Raw genomic sequence first — 18800 nt, 5'->3', positions numbered from 1 at the left:
CAAGATGGGTATCATAGAGAAGATGGAGGAGATCGAGAGTGCGTTTGAGCTCCTACTAACCCGTCGACTTGAGCTGACTTGAGTCACCGACTGCTTCGTTGAAATTAGAGGAGATGGCTCGGAGTGAGTGATGCTTCCTGATCGTCATTGATGCGTGTACTGACATCTTTCACTATATAGCGCAGAAAAAGTGAGAGAATCGTAGAGATACCGTTGCCCCGTGTGCTAGACCTGACAATATCACAGCAAAGCGACCGAGTATCATCTGGGTCTTCTCAAAGTGAGTTAACTGGGCATGTGAAAATTCGGAGCTGTGCTAACAACTTGAGCACAGGCAAAATGTGGGTGGTGAACGACTGATATCTTATATCGATTGTCTTGCTTACGAACTCTATAGTGGCCAAATACCGAGCTCAACTGCTAGAACCCGAAAAGAAATCAGCAAAAGGAGAAGGATTCGATGTCCTAAAGTCAGGAGGTGTGTAGCGGCCAACCATGCTGTACCGAAACTGTACTGACTTACAATCAGATGCCCGAGTGTGTATGATTGGTTTCCCATCTGTCGGTAAATCGACATTACTGTCAAAAGTCACGAAAACGGAATCTGTCGTAGGAGCGTACGAATTTACCACCTTGACTGTAAGTTGCCTCCTTGTCTCACTGGTATGGTAGTGAATCTGACATTAATACGCAGGCCATTCCCGGTGTCCTCGAATACGAGGGTGCTAGAATACAGTTGCTTGATCTGCCCGGTATCGTGCAGGATGCAGCGAAGGGTGCGTCCGATCCTCATTTCATCAACAGCCAGCACTGACCACTTTGGACAGGTCGAGGTAGAGGTCGACAAGTCGTGTCCGTGGCAAAGACTGCCGATTTGATTCTGCTCATGAGTGCGTTATAATCTACTGCCTTTCATACTTCAGCTGATCATGCTCTACCTACAGTCGACGCTACGAAGTCAGCGGAGCAGAAAAAGCAGCTTGAGACGGAATTGGAGGCGGTCGGTATCCGACTGAACTCAAGACCACCAGATGTGGTTTTCAAGCAGAAAGCAGCGGGAGGAGTTACAGTGAGTCTAAATGGTATTAGAAAGGTCAATGTTAACCATGGGCCCGCAGATAAATTGCACGGTAAAATTGACCAAGATTGATGAGCGAACTATCCGATCTATCCTCCAATCATACAAAAGTGAGTTGAACGACTCAGATTGATATAGGTACTGACTGCGACCACTCCTTCAGTCCACAGTTGTGACATCATGATTCGTGAAGATGTAAGTTCCCCGAGCCGAGACAGTTCCGTGACATGTATCTTACCGTTCTGGGATTCGCAGATATCGACAGACGAGTTCATCGACGTCCTGCTCGGTACGAGAAAATACATTCCAGCTTTAACAGTCATCAACAAGATCGATGGGGTATCAATGGAGACGTTAGATAGCATGGCTAGAGAAGGCGATGGAAGAACGATCATGATCAGTTGTGAAATTGATCTGGGTCTTGATTGGTTACTGGAAGCTATCTGGCAGGTGAGTTGCTTTGCCGTGATTCGACGTCGATCATGACTGACATCGATGCGCACTCCGCAGGAACTGGGATTAGTGAAGTGAGTATCAAAGGCTTACGACTCGTCGTTGTGCGCTACGCTGACCTTATCGGTTCAGGGTGTACACAAAACGACGAGGCGAAATACCAGATCTGTCCGATCCAATCTGTTTACGACAAGGGGCCACAATAGAGACAGTCTGTCACGGTATCCACCGAACATTAGCATCCCATTTCAAGTCAGTCGGGCACATTTCGATATCGTGGCAAGGAGATAACCAGCTGATATATGGTATCGTATCACAGATATGCGTTGGTATGGGGAAAGTCGAGCAAATTTAACCCGCAACCGCAAAAAGTCGGATTAGCGCATCTAGTGCAAGACGAGGATGTGTGAGTGCAGTCGTTGGTTCGCCCTTGTTTCTGTCACTGACGGTGATTTACGTAGCGTGAGCATCTTCACAAAGTAGATTCACTCTCTTCTGTCGCTAGGACCATAATGTGATCACGACATGCAGCGATGCCACCTTGTATAGCAGACGCAGTAGCCTGTCCACTTGCAGATGTTACTATTTCATAAGGGAGCAGAGTATATGTATGACTACTACTACTAATACTACAAGGGGTGTGACTTTCCTTGCAAATACACTAAAATTTCATCAACAACGTCAAGTGCGATTCGTCCAAACTCTTCTTTTTTAGTTGTTTTGATTTGTTTTTCCTTCTCCGAATAGTAAATATGTGACACAACAACTAGGATTACACCTTGATTCCAACTTCTTCCCGAATCAATTCGACTCGTTTGTCGACTTCCTCGAACCATTTCAAAGCCTTGATCGCCCTTCTCTCCATCGCTTCACTCTCCTTCACAACCTCGCCCCGAGCGTCCACCGCAGCCCTGAACCTCTCTCGGAGATCCCAAGCAGCAAGACGCATGACTTTTCGTACTTCCTTGCCAACTCGAGCGGACTGAGCATCGGCGAAAGGCACTGAAGCGTCGTCGGCTTGTGAGCCGGAAGAGATAAGAAGGTTCGATTGAATATGTCGACCGACGTTTCGAGGGATGGATCGGGGGAGATCGTAGATGACATAGGCGATGGCCCCAACACCAACCACGCCGACCACTGGACCAATCCATTGTCGAGTGGAGGGGTTGGAAACGAAGTCGGAGAAATGGATCAAACCCTCAATAACAGTTCGAAGCCCGACGGTTTGACCGCTGATCATCGAGAAAGCACCGATGGCCAACGATGCCGCACCGAACCCGGTGAGTTCGGTCGATAGAGGGATAAGATCTTTTGAGGTGGAAGACGATGATGTGGAGGGAATTGAAGATCGAGCAATGAAGATGTGGTGTTGAAGATCGAAGATGTCGGAGACATTCACCTCGACAAGGTGTGCTTGGTTGGCGAGACCGAGACCAAGCGAGGCAACACCAGATTGACGTCGCACGTTCTTGCTGGTGGTTGATCGAGGTGTGAACATCGCAGCAGCGTTGAATCGACGATTTGATCGCTCGACATCGGCTGGAAGATGGGTGTCACCGAGCTTGGCGACCTTGTCCACGCCATCGGCGGTAAGTTTCCTGGCATCGTCTTCGGCAAGACCGATTGCGAAGTCGAGCGAAGCAAGGAGCACTCGCTTGACCTCGCCAGCGTAGTCCCAAACGCCGAGCAATCCTGGGTAGGAAGGTAATGCGAGACCAGGAGCGGGAGCGGCAAGCTCTCCTCGTCCAACTCTGTCCAAAGCCCGCTCCATTCCGAGCTTCGTCCTGCCCATAGCTTGCTCCGTAACGGTCTCTTCCTCTCCTACTAATCCCTCTTCCAATCCCTCTTTGCCCTTCTTCATCTTCTCAAGAACGGGCTTGACTCGGGCGATCTCTTCCCTCGCTGCATCTCGCTCCTTGCCAGCGACTAACGAGTTGGCAGCAGCAAGTAGCTCGACATCAGCCAAGAGGTGGGTGACGTAGTTTTGAGCGGGACCAAGCTTGGACTTGGATCGGTTGACAAGGACGAAGGATCGAAGAGAGTGCTCGAGGTGAGAAAATGCGTCATCGAGCTCGTCACCCTCAGGTTCGTCATCCCCATACCCAAGAGCAACCTTGGCGGAGTCGACAAAGTGGACAAGATCCGCAGCGTCCTCGTAGGTACTGGGGCTGAGCTGCTTGATCTGCTCGAGGACTAATCGTCGACATCGAGCTTTGTCCCTGATCTGGTCAAATCGGTTAACAACAATGAAAAGATGCGCCTTCTCGTGACCTGCTTGCCAAATGAACTCCTTAGCTGATAAAGTGAAGTGGTTCGCAGCAGAAACAACAAAGACCACCACGTCGATCTCCTCTTGGCGAGCGAAGTTAGCCGTTGTCTTGATCGAATCACGGTTGAGACCGGGAGCATCAATGAGAGAGATGTCGACGACACCGTTGTGCAGGATTGAAGGGTTGTTGAGGTTGGCAGCGCAGTCGCGTAAAAAGACTCGCAAAGGTGGACTTGATGCGTCTGTCTCGGCATCGGCAACAAGCTCCTCGAGTTGGGAGATGTCGACAGCGGTATATGTCGATTTGTCGGCAGGGTCGTATTTCTCCGTCCCGTCCATGACGTGGATCTCCTCCTTCTCCTCGTTCTCCCTTGCGCTAACGACCTCGACGAATCGGGTCGTAAGCGGTTGTTGGTCTGTCGGCATGACTTCGTTTCTTCGCAACAGTGCGTTGATCAAGGTGGACTTTCCCGCATTCAAATCACCAGTAACCAACACTCTCGAATGCGCATCGTAGATACGCTTCTGAAGATGAGTGAGGTGATCCAGCGATGCGGTGATTCGGTTATCAAGCAAGGCTGAGATGGAAGACTTTTCGAGATGAGAGATCAATGCCTTGGCATGTCGGGTGGCACCCATGTTGAGATCTAGTCGGAGAATCGAAAAGTCCTCCTCGGATTCCTCAACTCGCGAAGGCTCGGCAACGATCGAAGCAGCGGGTGATCTGCTGCTCGACGATGCCGGAGTAGACGGCGCTAAAGTCAAAGATCGCTTGAGAGCGGCTCGTCGTGCGGTAGGTGTGGAGGACAAGACGACTTCGGTAGGGTGTGAGGGCTCATCGGCAAAGGTGAGTGTTCTTCGACTCATTCCCGGTCGAGGTGAGGCTAAAAATCGAAGGTTAGTACGATTGTTACACTTCAATGACATTATCGACTCACGAGATCCAGGCTCGACCGATTCTGTTGGTCTAAGGTGAGGATATCTCACGGTCCATTGGTCGCCATTGAAATTCTTGAGATCTGAGAGGAGGTAGACTGAAGATTCGATCGCTTTGGCCAGACTGAAAGAGCATTCCGTCATAAGCTACAACTCCCGCAAACAACCAGTGGCAAACGGCACTCACTGGTCCCTCTTCTCCTCGTATTCTCTCACGACACCATCCGCCGCTTCTCTTGCCTGGCGAGCATTTGTCTCTGATCCGATGTGAGACTCTTTCTCGATGGAAGGAGAGTCAGGAGTGGCCGGGGTGTAGAGTCGATGGTTTTGAGGGGTCGGGGGGTGGAAGGGTTGCATCGTGGTCGATGCTTGTTTGTTTCCAGCACTTCTTTCGAGGTTGATGTGACGCTGGGTTATAATACAAAGTAATTCGCTGTCGTTCAGTGTCTGTTGATAGGTAGTTTTACAAGATCGTCGAGGTGAGATATCGATTATGCGATGTTTGATGGTGGTGGAGTTGTGTTCCACTGTTGTGCGCTGAGCCGTACGCGGTGAGAACTTGCTTCCCTCTCTCTCTCCTCGTTCCCTAATAATAAAATGACGCCGTTGTAAATGAGCTTAGCTTACCGGATGATCACGGAGATGAGCACTCGCCACTTTTAAAAAGTCCCATTCGTTTATTTATTTTGAACCTGTTTTTTCATGTTTTCTCCCCTCAACTGCCACATTAGGACCACGTGACCTGAACCGCATCATTGAGCGCGACTGTTCTGTTTACTTGGTTGTTTGTTATTGCTTTCTGGCAATCAAAAGCCAGTCATTCTCATTCTCATTCAACTTGTTCATCCATCACTTGGGCCACCAGCAACAATGGCCACATCCTATCCTCTAGACACTCCGTCCCGTGTGCTGCGTAGGGTACAGCAACTCGAGGACATGGAGTTGCCATCCCTTCCCAGCTTCCAACATGATGATATTGATTATGACAGCATGAGCGGCGCTGAAACAAGTCGGGATGATCAACACGACCAAACATCCCACGACGACTCTCATGACGTGAGTGACCAAAAACATGTACCTCTATTGATGGCTGACCTCCCCTGGATAGTATATGGCTACACCCCACCCTCTACGAAAAGTGATGGCTCCACCCCCATCCAGTACGGTCACTGCTGGAACGAGATCTCCTGCCGACTCATTTTCAACGGCATCCGGCTCACCTTTTCCACCTCTAGAATCGTCGTCGGATGCAAACACAACATCGCCGTACGCTTCAACCAGAGCCCTAACGTCAACACCTCAGTCTCGTGTTTCTCGATCACAATCACGGTCACTCGCAGGCAGTACCACTCAAGAATATACCACAAATACCACTCGAACATCCCGCCATGAAAGAACACGCAGCGGAACTGGATCGTTAGGCAATAGTACTCATGCATCCAGGAGGGACAGATGGCAAAAACCAGGTGAAATGAGTGGAAGCTTTTCGGGAGAAGAAATACAACCTTTGGAATTGGGAACAGAGAAGTCGGTCCCTCTGAATGACCATTCAGATGTAAGTTTTCTTTTCCACTCGCGTATATTACTGACTGACCCCATTCCTCAGGCTTATAGCGATTCCCAGTCACTACCTGAATTGCCATCTCTCTCTGCTCCACCCGCTGAGTCACCTATCACCCGACGCTTATCTTCAGGACACATTCTGCTCGAAAGACCGAGAAAACGAGGTCCCTCAGGAGGTAGCGAGCAGCTCGAACAGCGCGACGAAATGAAAAATGACCCCTCCCTACTGGAATCACCCAACATGATCGCTTCCCAATCGTCTGTCGTCACGACACTTCACGTCCCACAGCAGGATCGTATCCCAAGCTTGTCACGCAGCGAGATGTCCGGGACTGACACAAGCGTGACAAGCACTCCCGAAGGTCCCGTGCGAAACGTGTCGATGATGACCCCTCGTTCAGACGGTCATCAAGAATACGAAGTGACGGGAGAATACACTTTCAACCCAGAAGCACAAAGCGACCAAGACGAGAACCCAACACTTGACTATCATCACGAGTATGAATACACCCCTCAGGAGGAACAATCGTCTGATGCTCCCGAATCGTACGCATCTCCAGCCAAAAGAATGGACAATTATTCGCCTGCAAAGCAAGTCTATACCCCTTCTATCGCGAGCTTTACAACTCCAGGAACTGTTCGAGGTCAGCCATTCCGAGAGAACAGCTATAACCTGCCCTCGGCGCCAACAACAGCGTTACAAGACGTCACAGATGCCTTCCAAAACACCCCGACTGCGATTCCTTTCACTCCCTCGCCATCAGGCATGAGCTCCAAGGTTTCCGACTTTTCCACCCCTCGTGCACCCTTGGACGATGCCGAAAGACGGAAAAGCCATGTGCTAGCGGTTCTCAACTCGACCAGTCGAGTCATGCGACCGTCCGTCAAGGGTACGCCTCATCCACTACGACGAGTGTCCACCGCTCCCGCATCCGAATCTATTGCAGAAGAATCTAGTGAAGAAGGCTCGAGCCGTATCATGTCCCTCGCGACACCTGGTATGCGCAGTCGACTGACGGTCGACCAGTCCGGCAACGAATCTTTTGTATCTGTGGCATCATCCGCGGATCTTACCTCTGACCGTCGAGCTTCGCATCTCCACAGTCGGCTTTCCCGAGGAAACACATCATTCCCGACCATTTTGCTTCCAACGAACCCATCGACATCTGGTGGCGGATCGTTGAAAGGCTTGTCTGATCAGCGTGCCGACGGAATTAAGATCCACAAACATCTCAACGCCATGAATAAGCAGTTGCTCGAGACCAACGCCGAGCTGGCTCGGGAAGCTGAAGCATGGAAAGATGAGGTGGAGCGACTAAAAGGCGTGCTTCGAGAAGCGGGCATAGAGGTTGAAGAGCTTGACGTATTGGCTGGTATACGAGCGGACCGGTCAGGTTCGGTGAACGAGTCTCAGCAACTACCAGACTGGTCCGGTGCCTCCCCAGCAAGTCATAGTGGCAAGCAGGACCATTCAGAACTCATCTCACGAATATCATCACTTAGTGGGCGACGAAGGAGCTCTCCTTTCTCCAAAGCTTCGACCACCGCTCAAGACCTCCTAGATGGTCTCAGCCCAGAGGAGCACGCTGCAGTCTTGCAAGAAATGGCGGAGAAATTGGAGAGCCTGGAGGAGGGTTTGAATGAGAAGGACGAAGTCATCAATGATTTGCAAGAACAGTTGAAGATAGCCAAACAATCACCCAGCTTGACACAGGAAGACCTTCACATTCAGATCGACAAGCTTTCTCAACAGCTCGAAGAGGCGGAACGAGCAAGGGTCTCCCTTCATGCCGAATTTTCTCAAAAGACGGAACAACACGCCAAGCGCTTCGGGGAGATATGCTCCGGGTTCGAGGAGCAAGTCAAGGGATTGGAGATGGAGCTGGCATCGGCCAAGGGAGAGGTGGACCGACTGAGAGCGGACAAGTCTCGTCTAGAACGTATCGCATCCACTGATGATGTGGATGCCCGGGAGGGCGAACTCCGCAAGCAGATTCAGAATCTCGGAGTGGAGCTGAACGTAGTGAAGCAACAAGCTAAAACCAGAGCCGATGAGGTTGAGAAATTGAAGTCGCACTCTAGCCAGCTTCAGGAGGAGAGAAAGGACTTGATGAACCGTACCGAAACTGCTGAAGCGCAAGTAGACGAGTTGAAGTCCAAGCTCGCTGAGGGTGAAGCAGAAGGAAACAAGGCCGACCTCGAAAGCATGAAGTCCGAGCTCCGAGCGGCCTGCGAAGCTCAAACGGCGGCAGAAGATGAGGTGGCGCGACTCGAAGAGGAGGTAGCGGATCTCCGACAAACTACTGTCGATCAAGAGGCGGAACTTGACAAACAGCACGAACACATCCAGGAACTGAACCGGGTCGTTGAAGATCTGGACGCTGATTTGGCAGCAGCGAAAGAGCACTCGCGTGCGGGCAGTATGGATGGGGAAACAGTGCATCAATTGCAGCAGGACTTGGAGAAGGTCAACGCGCTTCTCAGTCAGAAAGAATCCGAAATTGAATCGTTGCGAGGCAAACTCGAAGTTGCCGACATTGCAAGCAAGAGCCTTCGGACATCACTTCGACGATCCACATCGCCCGGTTCCACCCTTACGCCAACAGCAAAGACTCCAGGATACACCAATGTTTCGAGTTCAGGACAGGAAAGCTTCATCGCGGCCATGGAAGATCGTCTCGATGAGGCGTATCGAGAGATTGGTCGACTTAAGCACGAGATCGGTGCCACACCGCAACGCAAATCAGCTATTGAGGTCCGAGATGCCCGCATCCAGGCACTTGAGAGGGAGAAGGCTGCGTTGGCCGATAGACTTGCAGCTGCCAAGACCGTTTCTACGTCTACACCGGCGAGTACAAGCGGTATGATGGAGGCAGCATCACCCTTCAGACCTACACCTTTCGTCCATAAGGCGATTGCTTCGTTGAAGACACCTAGAACACCCGGTCCCATGAAAGAGGTGAGTAAGGAAAGATCGTGTCACTTCAGTTCACTGACGATCGACGTACAGCTGTCATGGCTTCAAACGACCATTCAGGACTCCAACGAACCGATGCTGCAAGCTCAGATCGACTATCTGCAACAAGAACTCAACAACGCAAACGGACAACTGGACAACAACTTCAGTCGGCTCGAGTCCGCTGGACTGGGTGCTATCGCACTTGCAGAAAAATTGGCGGCGGCGGAAGACAGAATATCGGAGCTCGAAGACGAGATCCGAACACTCTCTCAGCGTAATAGAGCTTCTCTAGCTCTTGTTAGCGCTCACAGAGAAGAGCGAGAGTGAGTGGACCTCCATTCCACCGATACATGCAATTCATACTGACATTCGTCTCATAGCAATGACAACGAAGGTCGACTCAAGAAGGCTTTGACAGCTGTCCATCAGCAGATGGAAGAACTCCGCTCCGATATTGCTATCGAACGTTCGAGGTTGCGGAAAGACAACGGACGGCTCAACGATCTGGTCTCTGAGCTGAAGCTCAAGAGTCGCGGGGAGGTTGACAGTTTCCGAGCTGAAATACAGAGATTGGCAGCGGATGCGGAGAATGACCTGCGAGCAGCTCAAGATGACCTTAGCAGGGTGACTCGAGAACGGGACGATTTAGTGCAGGTGAGTTGTCCCACCCCGTCCAGTCGAAGGACCTGTACTGACTTATAGTTCAGGATCTACAGAGGTCAAAATCACAGATCACCCAGCTCGAGCAAAAGGTCGTTAATGAACGACGATCCCGTGACTCGCTTATGCGCAAACATGCTCAGTCCGCAAACAATAACGAGGAGCTCGTACAGAAGACGCAGACGATCCAATCCCTCCAAACATCCTTGCGCCAAGCCAACACTGACGCAGACCGTCTTCGTGACATCTTGGAGAAACGCGAGCGAGCTTTGACAGATTCCGAAACCCGCGTGAACCAGTACCGCCAGGAACGAGAAACCGTAGCGAGAGAACTTGCTTCGTTCGAGAAGGATCTACTCATTCAGCGTGCTGAGTCGGAGGAGTTTGGAGTCCAGCTGCAAGCTCTCAAGAGGGAGCAGAACGACGTTACTGGCAGACATGCCTCTGAGATCAAAAAGCTGGAGAGGGAGTTGGTCGAGGTTAAGGATAGGGAAAGGCGGGCGAGGAGGGAGTTGGAAAGTGTGCAGGATCGGTACGAACAAGTAGAGCAGTGGCGAAGAGGTCATGCGTGTGACGAGTAAGTCTATCCAGCTTCGATGGAGCCTTTCGTCATAGCTGACGAATTCGACTCTATCTGTCGTAGTGGTCTGACCGACGCACTCATTGAGCAAAAAGCGAAATTCAAGGCGCAATCGCGAGAACTTGCGACCCAAATTCGATATCTCAAGGCGAAGTTCACACGAGAAGCGACCTTCCGTAATGCTCTAGCGTTGCAAAAGAGATATCTTCTCTTACTGGTCGGCGGGATGAGTCTCAAGTGAGTTTGACACTGGCGGTAACTACAGAGGAAGACAGAAGCTAATGAAAGTGGCTCTTATAGTGAACAAGCTACTTTGAGAGCTATATCAAAGATGGGTTTCCCGGTACCTGAGCCACCTAGACCAGCTCGATCTTTCAAAGCAGTAGCTTTAGCAGTTTTAGGTGTAATTCGAGCCAAGTGAGTAGAACACAGCATGACCCTCGAATAGAATCATGTACTGATGATGAGCTTTCGTGTCCTTAGCAACGCTGCCAAACAGTGGCGAACGGAGAGAGAGCTCAAGTCGAGCATTACATCGTCAAACGGTGAAAGAAGAAGAGTATCCTCAAGGACATAACGTGAAGTGATCACACTAATTTAATGAAGATGGGGAGATGGACCTTTGTTGTACTTGTTTGCCAGATACATATATCCAGGGCTAGGTCTTGATATGAACGACTATCATGAATCTGATGGGATTTGCACGATATCGCTACGAGTACTATTCAATGCTGATTATGTATGACTTGTACAAGAAACCTTCTATTCCGCTTCAAGCTTGATCTGGTCTTGGGTCCTATGTTACGCTCGTCCTCGCTCATTTACCCTTCCCAAATCGGAACCGTTTCAATAATCTCCCACCCCAGCTATCCGACCTTCTCAAACCACTTGCCTCCGCCTCTGCAGGCGGTGCCTTCGCATCCGCTTCGACCTTTTCCTCGTCTTTTGTCTCCTCACGAACCGGGGTACCTGGAACATCCTTGTTTTCCACTGCACGCCGTTTCATCCCCCTCGTTTCTCTGACACTGATCGTTTCAGCTGGCGTTTCGTCTACTCTGTCGTCCTTCTCGACATCGTTCGTCTTCCTCTTCCGTCTCGTTGATCTGGCTTCGTCCTCTCCCTCTAACTGCTCCGACTCTTCCATCTCCACATCTTCTTCTTGATTTTCCTCGACAACGGGCAACTCCTCCTCCACTGTTGAGGATCTTCCCTTGCGTTTCTTACTTGATGACGGCGCATCTTTCGTCACTGCTTCCACAGGTGATGGTGTCCCTTCCTCATCTTCCTCTTCATTAGGTCGATAAGGCGCTTCATCCTCCTTACTAGCCAGAGTCAATGCCTTTCTCGCTCTTGATCGAGTCGCACTAATTGGCGTGGTGATAGGAATTCCAAGGTCTGCGCCCATCGATGTCTCTGTCGGTTCTTCAGACTTGGCAATGGTTTGTCTTGTCGCTCGACGGGGAGTTGCCTCGGTAGGTTCAGGAGTAGCAGTCGCTTTCAGTGATTTTCGACCAGATCGTCTTGGCGTACGGAGCTCCTGGGTAGTCTCATCTGCTTGAGCAGATGAAGAACCGGTCGCAGATTGCGCCTCCGCTTCTTCCTCTTCCTCTTGTTCTCTCGCTTCAGGTACGGGACTCGCACCTTCAAAGGATCCCTCACTGATTGGGGCTGCGGCAGACTTCCTCGCCGATCTCCTTAGCGTGGGACCTGGAGATCCAGTCGCCGATCGTTCAGAGACCAAAGATGTTTCCCTACCTTTACCCTTACGAGCACTAGAAGGTCGAGGCGTCCTGCGAGCTGGCGTAACTGAGACGTGCACTTCAGGTTCCACTGAAGCGGTACCTCGTCTCGTCGCACTTCTCGTCGCATGAGCTGCAGGTGCAGCTCTCGACTTTACCGGAGTGTGTATCTCGACAACGATCTCGTCTTCCTCATCTTTAGTCGAATTCTCGGGTGCCGCACTGACTGATTTCCGCTTTCGGTGACCAATCGTTCGAGGAGTGTCCGAAGTGTCCGCGGGAGAGAGCTTAGCGTCCGCTTTTGCGTAAAGCACATAACAACAGCCCTCATCAAAGATCTGAGCGCCGACAATACGTCTCAGCTTAGTCGCCAATCGAGGCTGGAGAATAGGATTGTCATGCGAGATCATGTATTCTCTCGCTTCCAGTTCTTCGCCTGCTGTTGGAACTCCTTCGACACGGGCCTCCTCTTCTAGCATCTGTTCGGTGTTCGATAGTGTGCAATGAGGAGCAAGAACAACTGCTGTGAGTTCGTCATCCGAGATTCGCAATTTCTCGTAATAACAGTGGGATCGTGTGACGGGTGGAGGGACCGGTGAAGCCGACGCTTGTGTGCGGGATCGAGTCTTCCGAACTGGCACAGCGGCAACCGGTGGAGCCACAGCTCCGGGCGAACCGTGGTGATGACGAAGACGCTCGATCGCTGATTCCGTCATTTGAAGTGCAGGTCGTGTGGGAATTGTAGCTTCTTGGGTCTCCGCGGCGGCCTCAGTGACCTCTGTCATCTCCACGTCGTGTTGATCCGGTTCTGTCGGAGCCATCGAAACCTCCCTGTCGACATCCACGGTGTCCTCCAGTCCAGTCTGCTCAATCTCAACTGGAGCCGTTTCTGTCCCATATACAACCGATTCATGCAGCTCTTCCTGCACATCCTCCTCCACATCGTCATCAATGATAAGAAGTCCAGAAGTATCCTGAGCAGGTGCTGCGGCTGTTTCGATTATGGATTCGACAGATGCCTCCAACGGTGGCTCAACTTCTAAAGACGGTGTGCGTGGTCTGGGCGCAGGTTCCATGGTGTGAGGAGTAATAGGTGCCTCGAGGAAAGCATCCACCGGTGGTACGGTAGGATCGGGCAGCTCGACTGGTGTTTCTGCTCGTGATATCGGAGTGGACAACAGTTCCACGGGTTGGGGGTCAGCTGGCGGTTCGACGATTAGCGAGGGTGATGTGACAGGTCGAGGTACGAAATTATGAGGGTCAAGCGGACTGACAGCGGTTGTGTCAGGAGGTGACAAGCGAGGATCTGGAAGCTCGGTTGGAGTTTCCGGTCGAGAAGGGGCGAAAGCAGGGACATCTTGCGGCACAGGATTTGACGGTGCTTCAACGATCAGCGATGGTGACACGTTGACTTTAGGCACCACATCGTGAATGTCTATCGGCAGATCGTTCGTCGAGTTAGGGGGCGGCAGGTAAGGGTCAGGCAGAGTCGGAGGTGAATCTGGTCCCGATATGACCAGTGACGGGGTATCTTGAGGAAGCCGTTCTTCGCCGATGGTAGGGGCTGAAGGCAAGGGTTTATCATGCCCAACCTGTATCTCGGTCTCGAGCGGCGAGACCTGAGTGTCCGCCAGCGCAGCTGGAGTCTGTAAAGGCGAAAACGACGCCGGCGATAGATCTCCTCGTTCGACTTGCGATGGTAGCTCAACGGGAAACGATGGTGGTGCGAGCTCGAACTGCTGGGTCAGGGGTTGAGTTATTGTAGGTGTGATGTCAGGTGTGTCGGAAGTTGACAATGGTGAAGCGGACAGTTTTTGTAACGGTGCTTCCAAGGTCACAGTGCCCGCACCATCAGAAGGTCCAATGTCGGTGCTGGAAGAGTCCTCGACTGTTGGAAGACTCTCGGCTATCGTGGCCGCCATGTCCACTAAGACCGGCTCTGTAGGTCCAATCTGATCGGGAAACTCCACAGGATGCTTTTGATCGGTTGGTTCGGGAGTTTCTAAAGAATCGAAGGATACAAAGTCTTCGCCGTTAATCAGATCTTGCTGTCGAGAGTGGCTAGGTCGTATGACCGGACTCGGTGTAGGCTCCTCGGACTCGCGAAGAGCGTCTGCAGGCGTGGATTCAGGCGCTGTCATCTCCACGTCGAGATCGAGAGCAGGTGCGGATACTCGAGGTTGCTCTTCTGCGCCTTGATTCTTGGTTGATGGAGCATTCTCTTCCACGTTCATTGTGAAAGAGTCCACAACCATGGGTATCGCAGGTTCGTGCAACGGCTCCGCTGCCTCCTCTTGAGACGTCGGAGTGGAGTCTGCAGCCAAGGAGTCACCGGGCACATCGAGGACGGAGGGCGATATCCCGTCTGCGGGCTCGTTTCTGTCTTCAGCAGCTTCCTGCGGTGCGGTATCGGTAATCTCGACGGGTTGTTGTGTCGTTTGCCCCTCGCTCAGAGCGAGTGCTGCTTGCTCTGACTCCTCTACTTGCTGCTCAACAAGTTGGCTGATGAAATCTTGGATCTCGCTCACGACTCCAGCCGTAGACGTTTCGATCGATGTCGGAATCTGTCCTCTTTCTAGTTCTATAGCGGCGTTCTCGTCCCGCTCGATGATCTCAACGATTTCTACGTCATCAACTTGCATAGTTTCGTCGATACCAGCAGGGTTGGCTGTTTGACTTGTCAGCTGACGACTCGTCTTTTGGGGAATTATGAACCCACGCGGAAGCTCCACCTCTTGCACTTGTTCTATTGTTTCCACCTGGATTTCTACAGTCGCAGACGATTGCTCTGTATCTTCCTCGGCTTCCGTCTGCTCGAGCAAGGATTGCAACTCTGCTTGTCGGACCTCTATTACTTCTTCCTCCTCTTCCTCATCTGCTTGCTCATTCTCGTCGTTCTCGTCTTCCACAGCAGCAGATCCGGCCCGTTCCACAGAAACAGTTTGCTGTCCTTGCTCTGCCTCTTCACTCTCTTCCACTTCTTCCTCTTCTTCGTCTTCATCGACCTCGTCATCCTCATCGTCCTCTTCGTCCACATCCCCGCTCCCATCGCCCTCGTCGTCTTCATCTTCCTCTCTGTCGTCTTCGTCCGATGACGACCCAATCTCGATGACCTCGTCACTGGCAGCGGGTGGCTTTGCGGCTATAGAGGTTGGAACGGGTTGTGGAGCTAAAGAGTTCTGTGTCAGCTTGGCTAGTCACCATGGATAATCGTGAAGCTCACGGTGAGGCACTTCACTTTCGTCCTCCAGTTCATCTTCATCGTCGCTGTACACGCTCCTATTAGAGCTCCTCGCTTCGAATTCGAGCTGGTCATAGAACCCTTGTTCATCAAGCTCCGATTCTTCATCGTCGTACATCTCATCCTCATCATACGCTCCATCTTCATATTGCCCTCCTTGATGCTGCAGCACGTCGTCCGTTGGCAAAGCATGAGCGAATGTTGATGGACCCGCCGCTTGAGGTGGTACACCTTGATGAACGTGCTGCACAAGATCGGCTAGGAGAGTCGGATCGATAAAGTCTTCCGAGAACGGTTGGATCTGAAGATTTTGCTCATCTCCTGCTATGGAAGCAGGGTCGAGTATGGTATCAACGGGTAAGGGAAGGAACTGGGGTAGAGGAGGGTAAACATTCTCAGACGCAGGTGGTTGTGAGGATCGAGCTGGTGATTCGGAAGTACCAACATATTCGATACCATCTTCTGATTCTTCCTGCTCTTCTTGCTCTTCTTGTTCCTCCTCTTCGTCTTTGTCACCGTCATCGTCTTCGTCATCGTCCTCGTTGTCGTCGTCGAAGATATCGTCCTCCTCTTCGGCGTAGACGTCTCCATCTGAGCCGACATAAGCTTGACCATCTTCTTCAGGTACGATCCCATATCCAGGTTCGTAGTCGGCTTGTCCATCACCGAATAGTTGATCATCTTCTTCGTCTTGTTGGAGTTCTTCATCGTCTGAACCGAAAAAGCTCTTTCTTTGGTCCTGAGTCTGATCTTCTTCCTCCCCCTCTTCTTCCTCTTCCTCTTCCTCTTCGTCTTCGTCTTCGTCTCCGTCGGAGAGTAGCTCGATAGGCTCTGAGGGGAGCGGTACGCGGACTTGCTGTTGTCGTTCTCCTTCTACCTGTTCTTGTTCCTCTTCCTCTTCTTCCTCTTCTCCGACATGCACTCCTAGCTGATCTCCCTCGTCCTCGTCCTCGTCCTCGTCCTCGTCCTCGGGCAAGTCATACTCTAGCCTTCCTTCGCTCGTATCCTGATCACTTTGCTCCTGTTGCTGCTGCTGCTCGGCCAGCTCACCCACACCTTGATACACATCATCAATTTCCTGTTTCTCATCGACGATGATTGGCGAAGGCGATCTCGACGGACCAGGTGATTCAGGTGGATTCAACCCTCTTTGGATCTTTGATTGCAGGTCGTCCAACCACGATGAGACTTTCGGTGGAGGGAAAAGGTCGTAAGCCCCCGGTTGCTTGATGACGGGATTTCCCGCAGCTCCTTGTTGGGGGCGGAGCATGGTGTAGGTCTTCGCTTCAAGCGTATGTGAATAGTTGTCGAATCAACGATGAAGGTGATATGTTGAGGATGGATTTGATGTTGAGCACTTTGTGACGCGGGGTGAAGCTGAGGTGTGACGGAGATGTGCGTAGATCTCCGTGTATTGCTGCTTCGTTCGTTGCAAAAGTTGGAATTCATCATTTCATGTAAATATGCATCGAATTGGTGTACCATCTTTCTTCACCTTGTATCACACCTTCATCTCACGATACGACACCAAGATGGTCCCTCAAGAACTTATCTTGTCGGCATGTTCGTCCGCAGGTTCTTCCTCAAGAACGACGACGACCCCTTCTATCCACTTACATGATCTCCTCACCTCTTCGCCTGTACATACGTTCAAAAACTCTTCTAGTGCGGCTCATAGTCTGGCTGCCGTGCCAACGCAAGATGGACAAGGAGGTGGGATATTTGCAGTGCAAGAAGGTAAAGCGATGGTGAACATCTGGGCTTGGCAAAAGGTGAGCCACAACATCCTCAGTCGAATCAGTACGGTTCAGCTGATTGACTTTCTCTGTCGCAGGACCAAATGCATTTGAAGCTGCATTTACCAGAGAAGATGACATGTTTCACTGTGTCGCCTAATGGTCTCTGGGCAGCTGGAGGATCGATCAATGGCCATATATACATGTGGGAGGTGAGTCTTTCGCCAACCAGATACTATATCGTTCCAACATCGAACTAACCTGGCAATCCTCGGTGATAGCTCGCTTCTGGTCTTTTAGTATCGTCGCACACTGCACACTACCGTGCTCTCACCTCTCTTACTTTCACACCCGACTCCCACCTCCTTATCTCCACATCTCTCGACTCCTCAGCACATGTATATCTCGTCTCGCGTCTGATAGATCCTGAGGATCAAGCCTCTGCTGGGAAACCGTATGGAGTATTGTCGGACCATACTCTTGCTGTGAGATGTGTGGGGTTAGGCAAAATGGCAGGAAGTGCGGGTGGGAGATGTTGGACAGCGTCAGATGATGGGACCGTCAAGGTGAGTCAAGATACTTCTACATCGATATAGGTTCTGCAGCACTTGAACGATGCTGATCTTATGATTCTTTAACAGATGTGGTCATTACACCCTCCCTTCGATCTTCTTTGCACATTCACCCTTCCCACGTCTTCTTCCCCAAGTACACTTGCGATAGATCCATCCGAACGATTCTTTTATGTTGGTACTACTCAAGGGAATGTGTACCATGTTCCTCTCTTCAAGCGACGAGGTGTCGTTGGCGGTAACGCTCACGCTCTGGAGAGTGAAGGAGGGTATGAAGCGGTCGGTGGAGGAGGCAGTGGTTCTGCTCCCATCAAGACGGAAGGTGCTGTGATATCCACCAAGTGAGTGATCGCAACGCTTGGTACCATCTCCACATAAATTGTACTGGGCTGACTAGGGCTCTGTTCGTGTAGGACACCCATCACCTGCCTAACTTTATCAATCTCTACTACCCATCTTCTTCTCGGTACATCCCTTGGATCCATATCCATCCACTCTCTTCCCTCACATCAACATCTCCGTACTCTCTCTTCTCATGCTGGACCCATCACTCATCTTTCAACGCTCCTCCGACCACCAGACCTGATCTCCGCTCCTGGTTCTACAACAGGTAACAACGCGGAGAACTGGCCAATCATCGAGATCAAGAATTTGGAAAGGATGAAATCTACTAGATCTATAAAAGAAGTCCAAGAATCAACAGTACTCTTACGTCCTTCGGTCGACTTACTTTCCCAACTGGACGATTTGAGACCGAAACGAACGACTGCTTTACTTGGAGGTAGTACTGGAGTGGCAGGAGGAGTGGGTGCACAGATAGGTGATCAATTGTCAGAATTGATGGCGGAGAATAAGAAGTTGAGATTATCGTTGGAAAAGGCCAACAAGATCAACGAAAAGATGTGGAATGGTATCGTAGATCTTAGATTGGGTAATGATACCACACAGAATGGCTCATAATGGCAGTCTATGACTAGTGCAAATGCATTTCATGTAGAACATACACATGTACTG

General features: G+C 51.1%; 5 protein-coding genes across 5 annotated transcripts; 3 read left to right on the top strand and 2 right to left on the bottom strand.

The window, feature by feature from the left end:
- Positions 1-4: 4 nt before the first annotated feature.
- Positions 5-2014, top strand: CI109_105531 (uncharacterized protein; the record flags this gene model as incomplete). The annotated part of the gene is made up of 17 exons (XM_032003429.1): positions 5-38; positions 109-123; positions 181-190; positions 247-280; positions 335-341; positions 398-478; positions 530-639; positions 695-776; positions 828-890; positions 945-1069; positions 1119-1188; positions 1242-1273; positions 1334-1528; positions 1589-1605; positions 1664-1783; positions 1851-1937; positions 1993-2014. 17 exons carry the CDS (start codon positions 5-7, stop codon positions 2012-2014), a joined length of 1104 nt encoding a protein of 367 aa, XP_031862287.1.
- Positions 2015-2303: 289 nt separating this feature from the next.
- CI109_105530 (uncharacterized protein) lies at positions 2304-5093 on the bottom strand (the record flags this gene model as incomplete). The annotated part of the gene is made up of 3 exons (XM_032003428.1): positions 2304-4684; positions 4739-4860; positions 4924-5093. 3 exons carry the CDS (start codon positions 5091-5093, stop codon positions 2304-2306), a joined length of 2673 nt encoding a protein of 890 aa, XP_031862286.1.
- Positions 5094-5606: 513 nt separating this feature from the next.
- Positions 5607-11075, top strand: CI109_105529 (uncharacterized protein; the record flags this gene model as incomplete). Its single annotated transcript, XM_032003427.2, has 9 exons — positions 5607-5792; positions 5845-6291; positions 6343-9258; positions 9310-9581; positions 9639-9912; positions 9966-10495; positions 10562-10735; positions 10799-10915; positions 10982-11075. The coding sequence occupies 9 exons, from the start codon at positions 5607-5609 to the stop codon at positions 11073-11075; spliced, it is 5010 nt and encodes a 1669-aa protein (XP_031862285.2).
- Positions 11076-11315: 240 nt separating this feature from the next.
- CI109_105528 (uncharacterized protein) lies at positions 11316-16748 on the bottom strand (the record flags this gene model as incomplete). The annotated part of the gene is made up of 3 exons (XM_032003426.1): positions 11316-14905; positions 14957-15406; positions 15461-16748. 3 exons carry the CDS (start codon positions 16746-16748, stop codon positions 11316-11318), a joined length of 5328 nt encoding a protein of 1775 aa, XP_031862284.1.
- A 262-nt stretch (positions 16749-17010) lies between these two features.
- CI109_105527 (uncharacterized protein) lies at positions 17011-18746 on the top strand (the record flags this gene model as incomplete). Its single annotated transcript, XM_032003425.1, has 5 exons — positions 17011-17250; positions 17313-17426; positions 17496-17780; positions 17856-18127; positions 18200-18746. The coding sequence occupies 5 exons, from the start codon at positions 17011-17013 to the stop codon at positions 18744-18746; spliced, it is 1458 nt and encodes a 485-aa protein (XP_031862283.1).
- Between the last annotated feature and the right edge of the window lie 54 nt (positions 18747-18800).

This window comes from Kwoniella shandongensis, chromosome 10 (assembly GCF_008629635.2).
Source record: "Kwoniella shandongensis chromosome 10, complete sequence".
NCBI classification, from domain to species: domain Eukaryota; kingdom Fungi; phylum Basidiomycota; class Tremellomycetes; order Tremellales; family Cryptococcaceae; genus Kwoniella; species Kwoniella shandongensis.
Note: the sequence above shows the minus strand (reverse complement) of the source record. Positions and strands in the feature narration are given on the sequence as shown.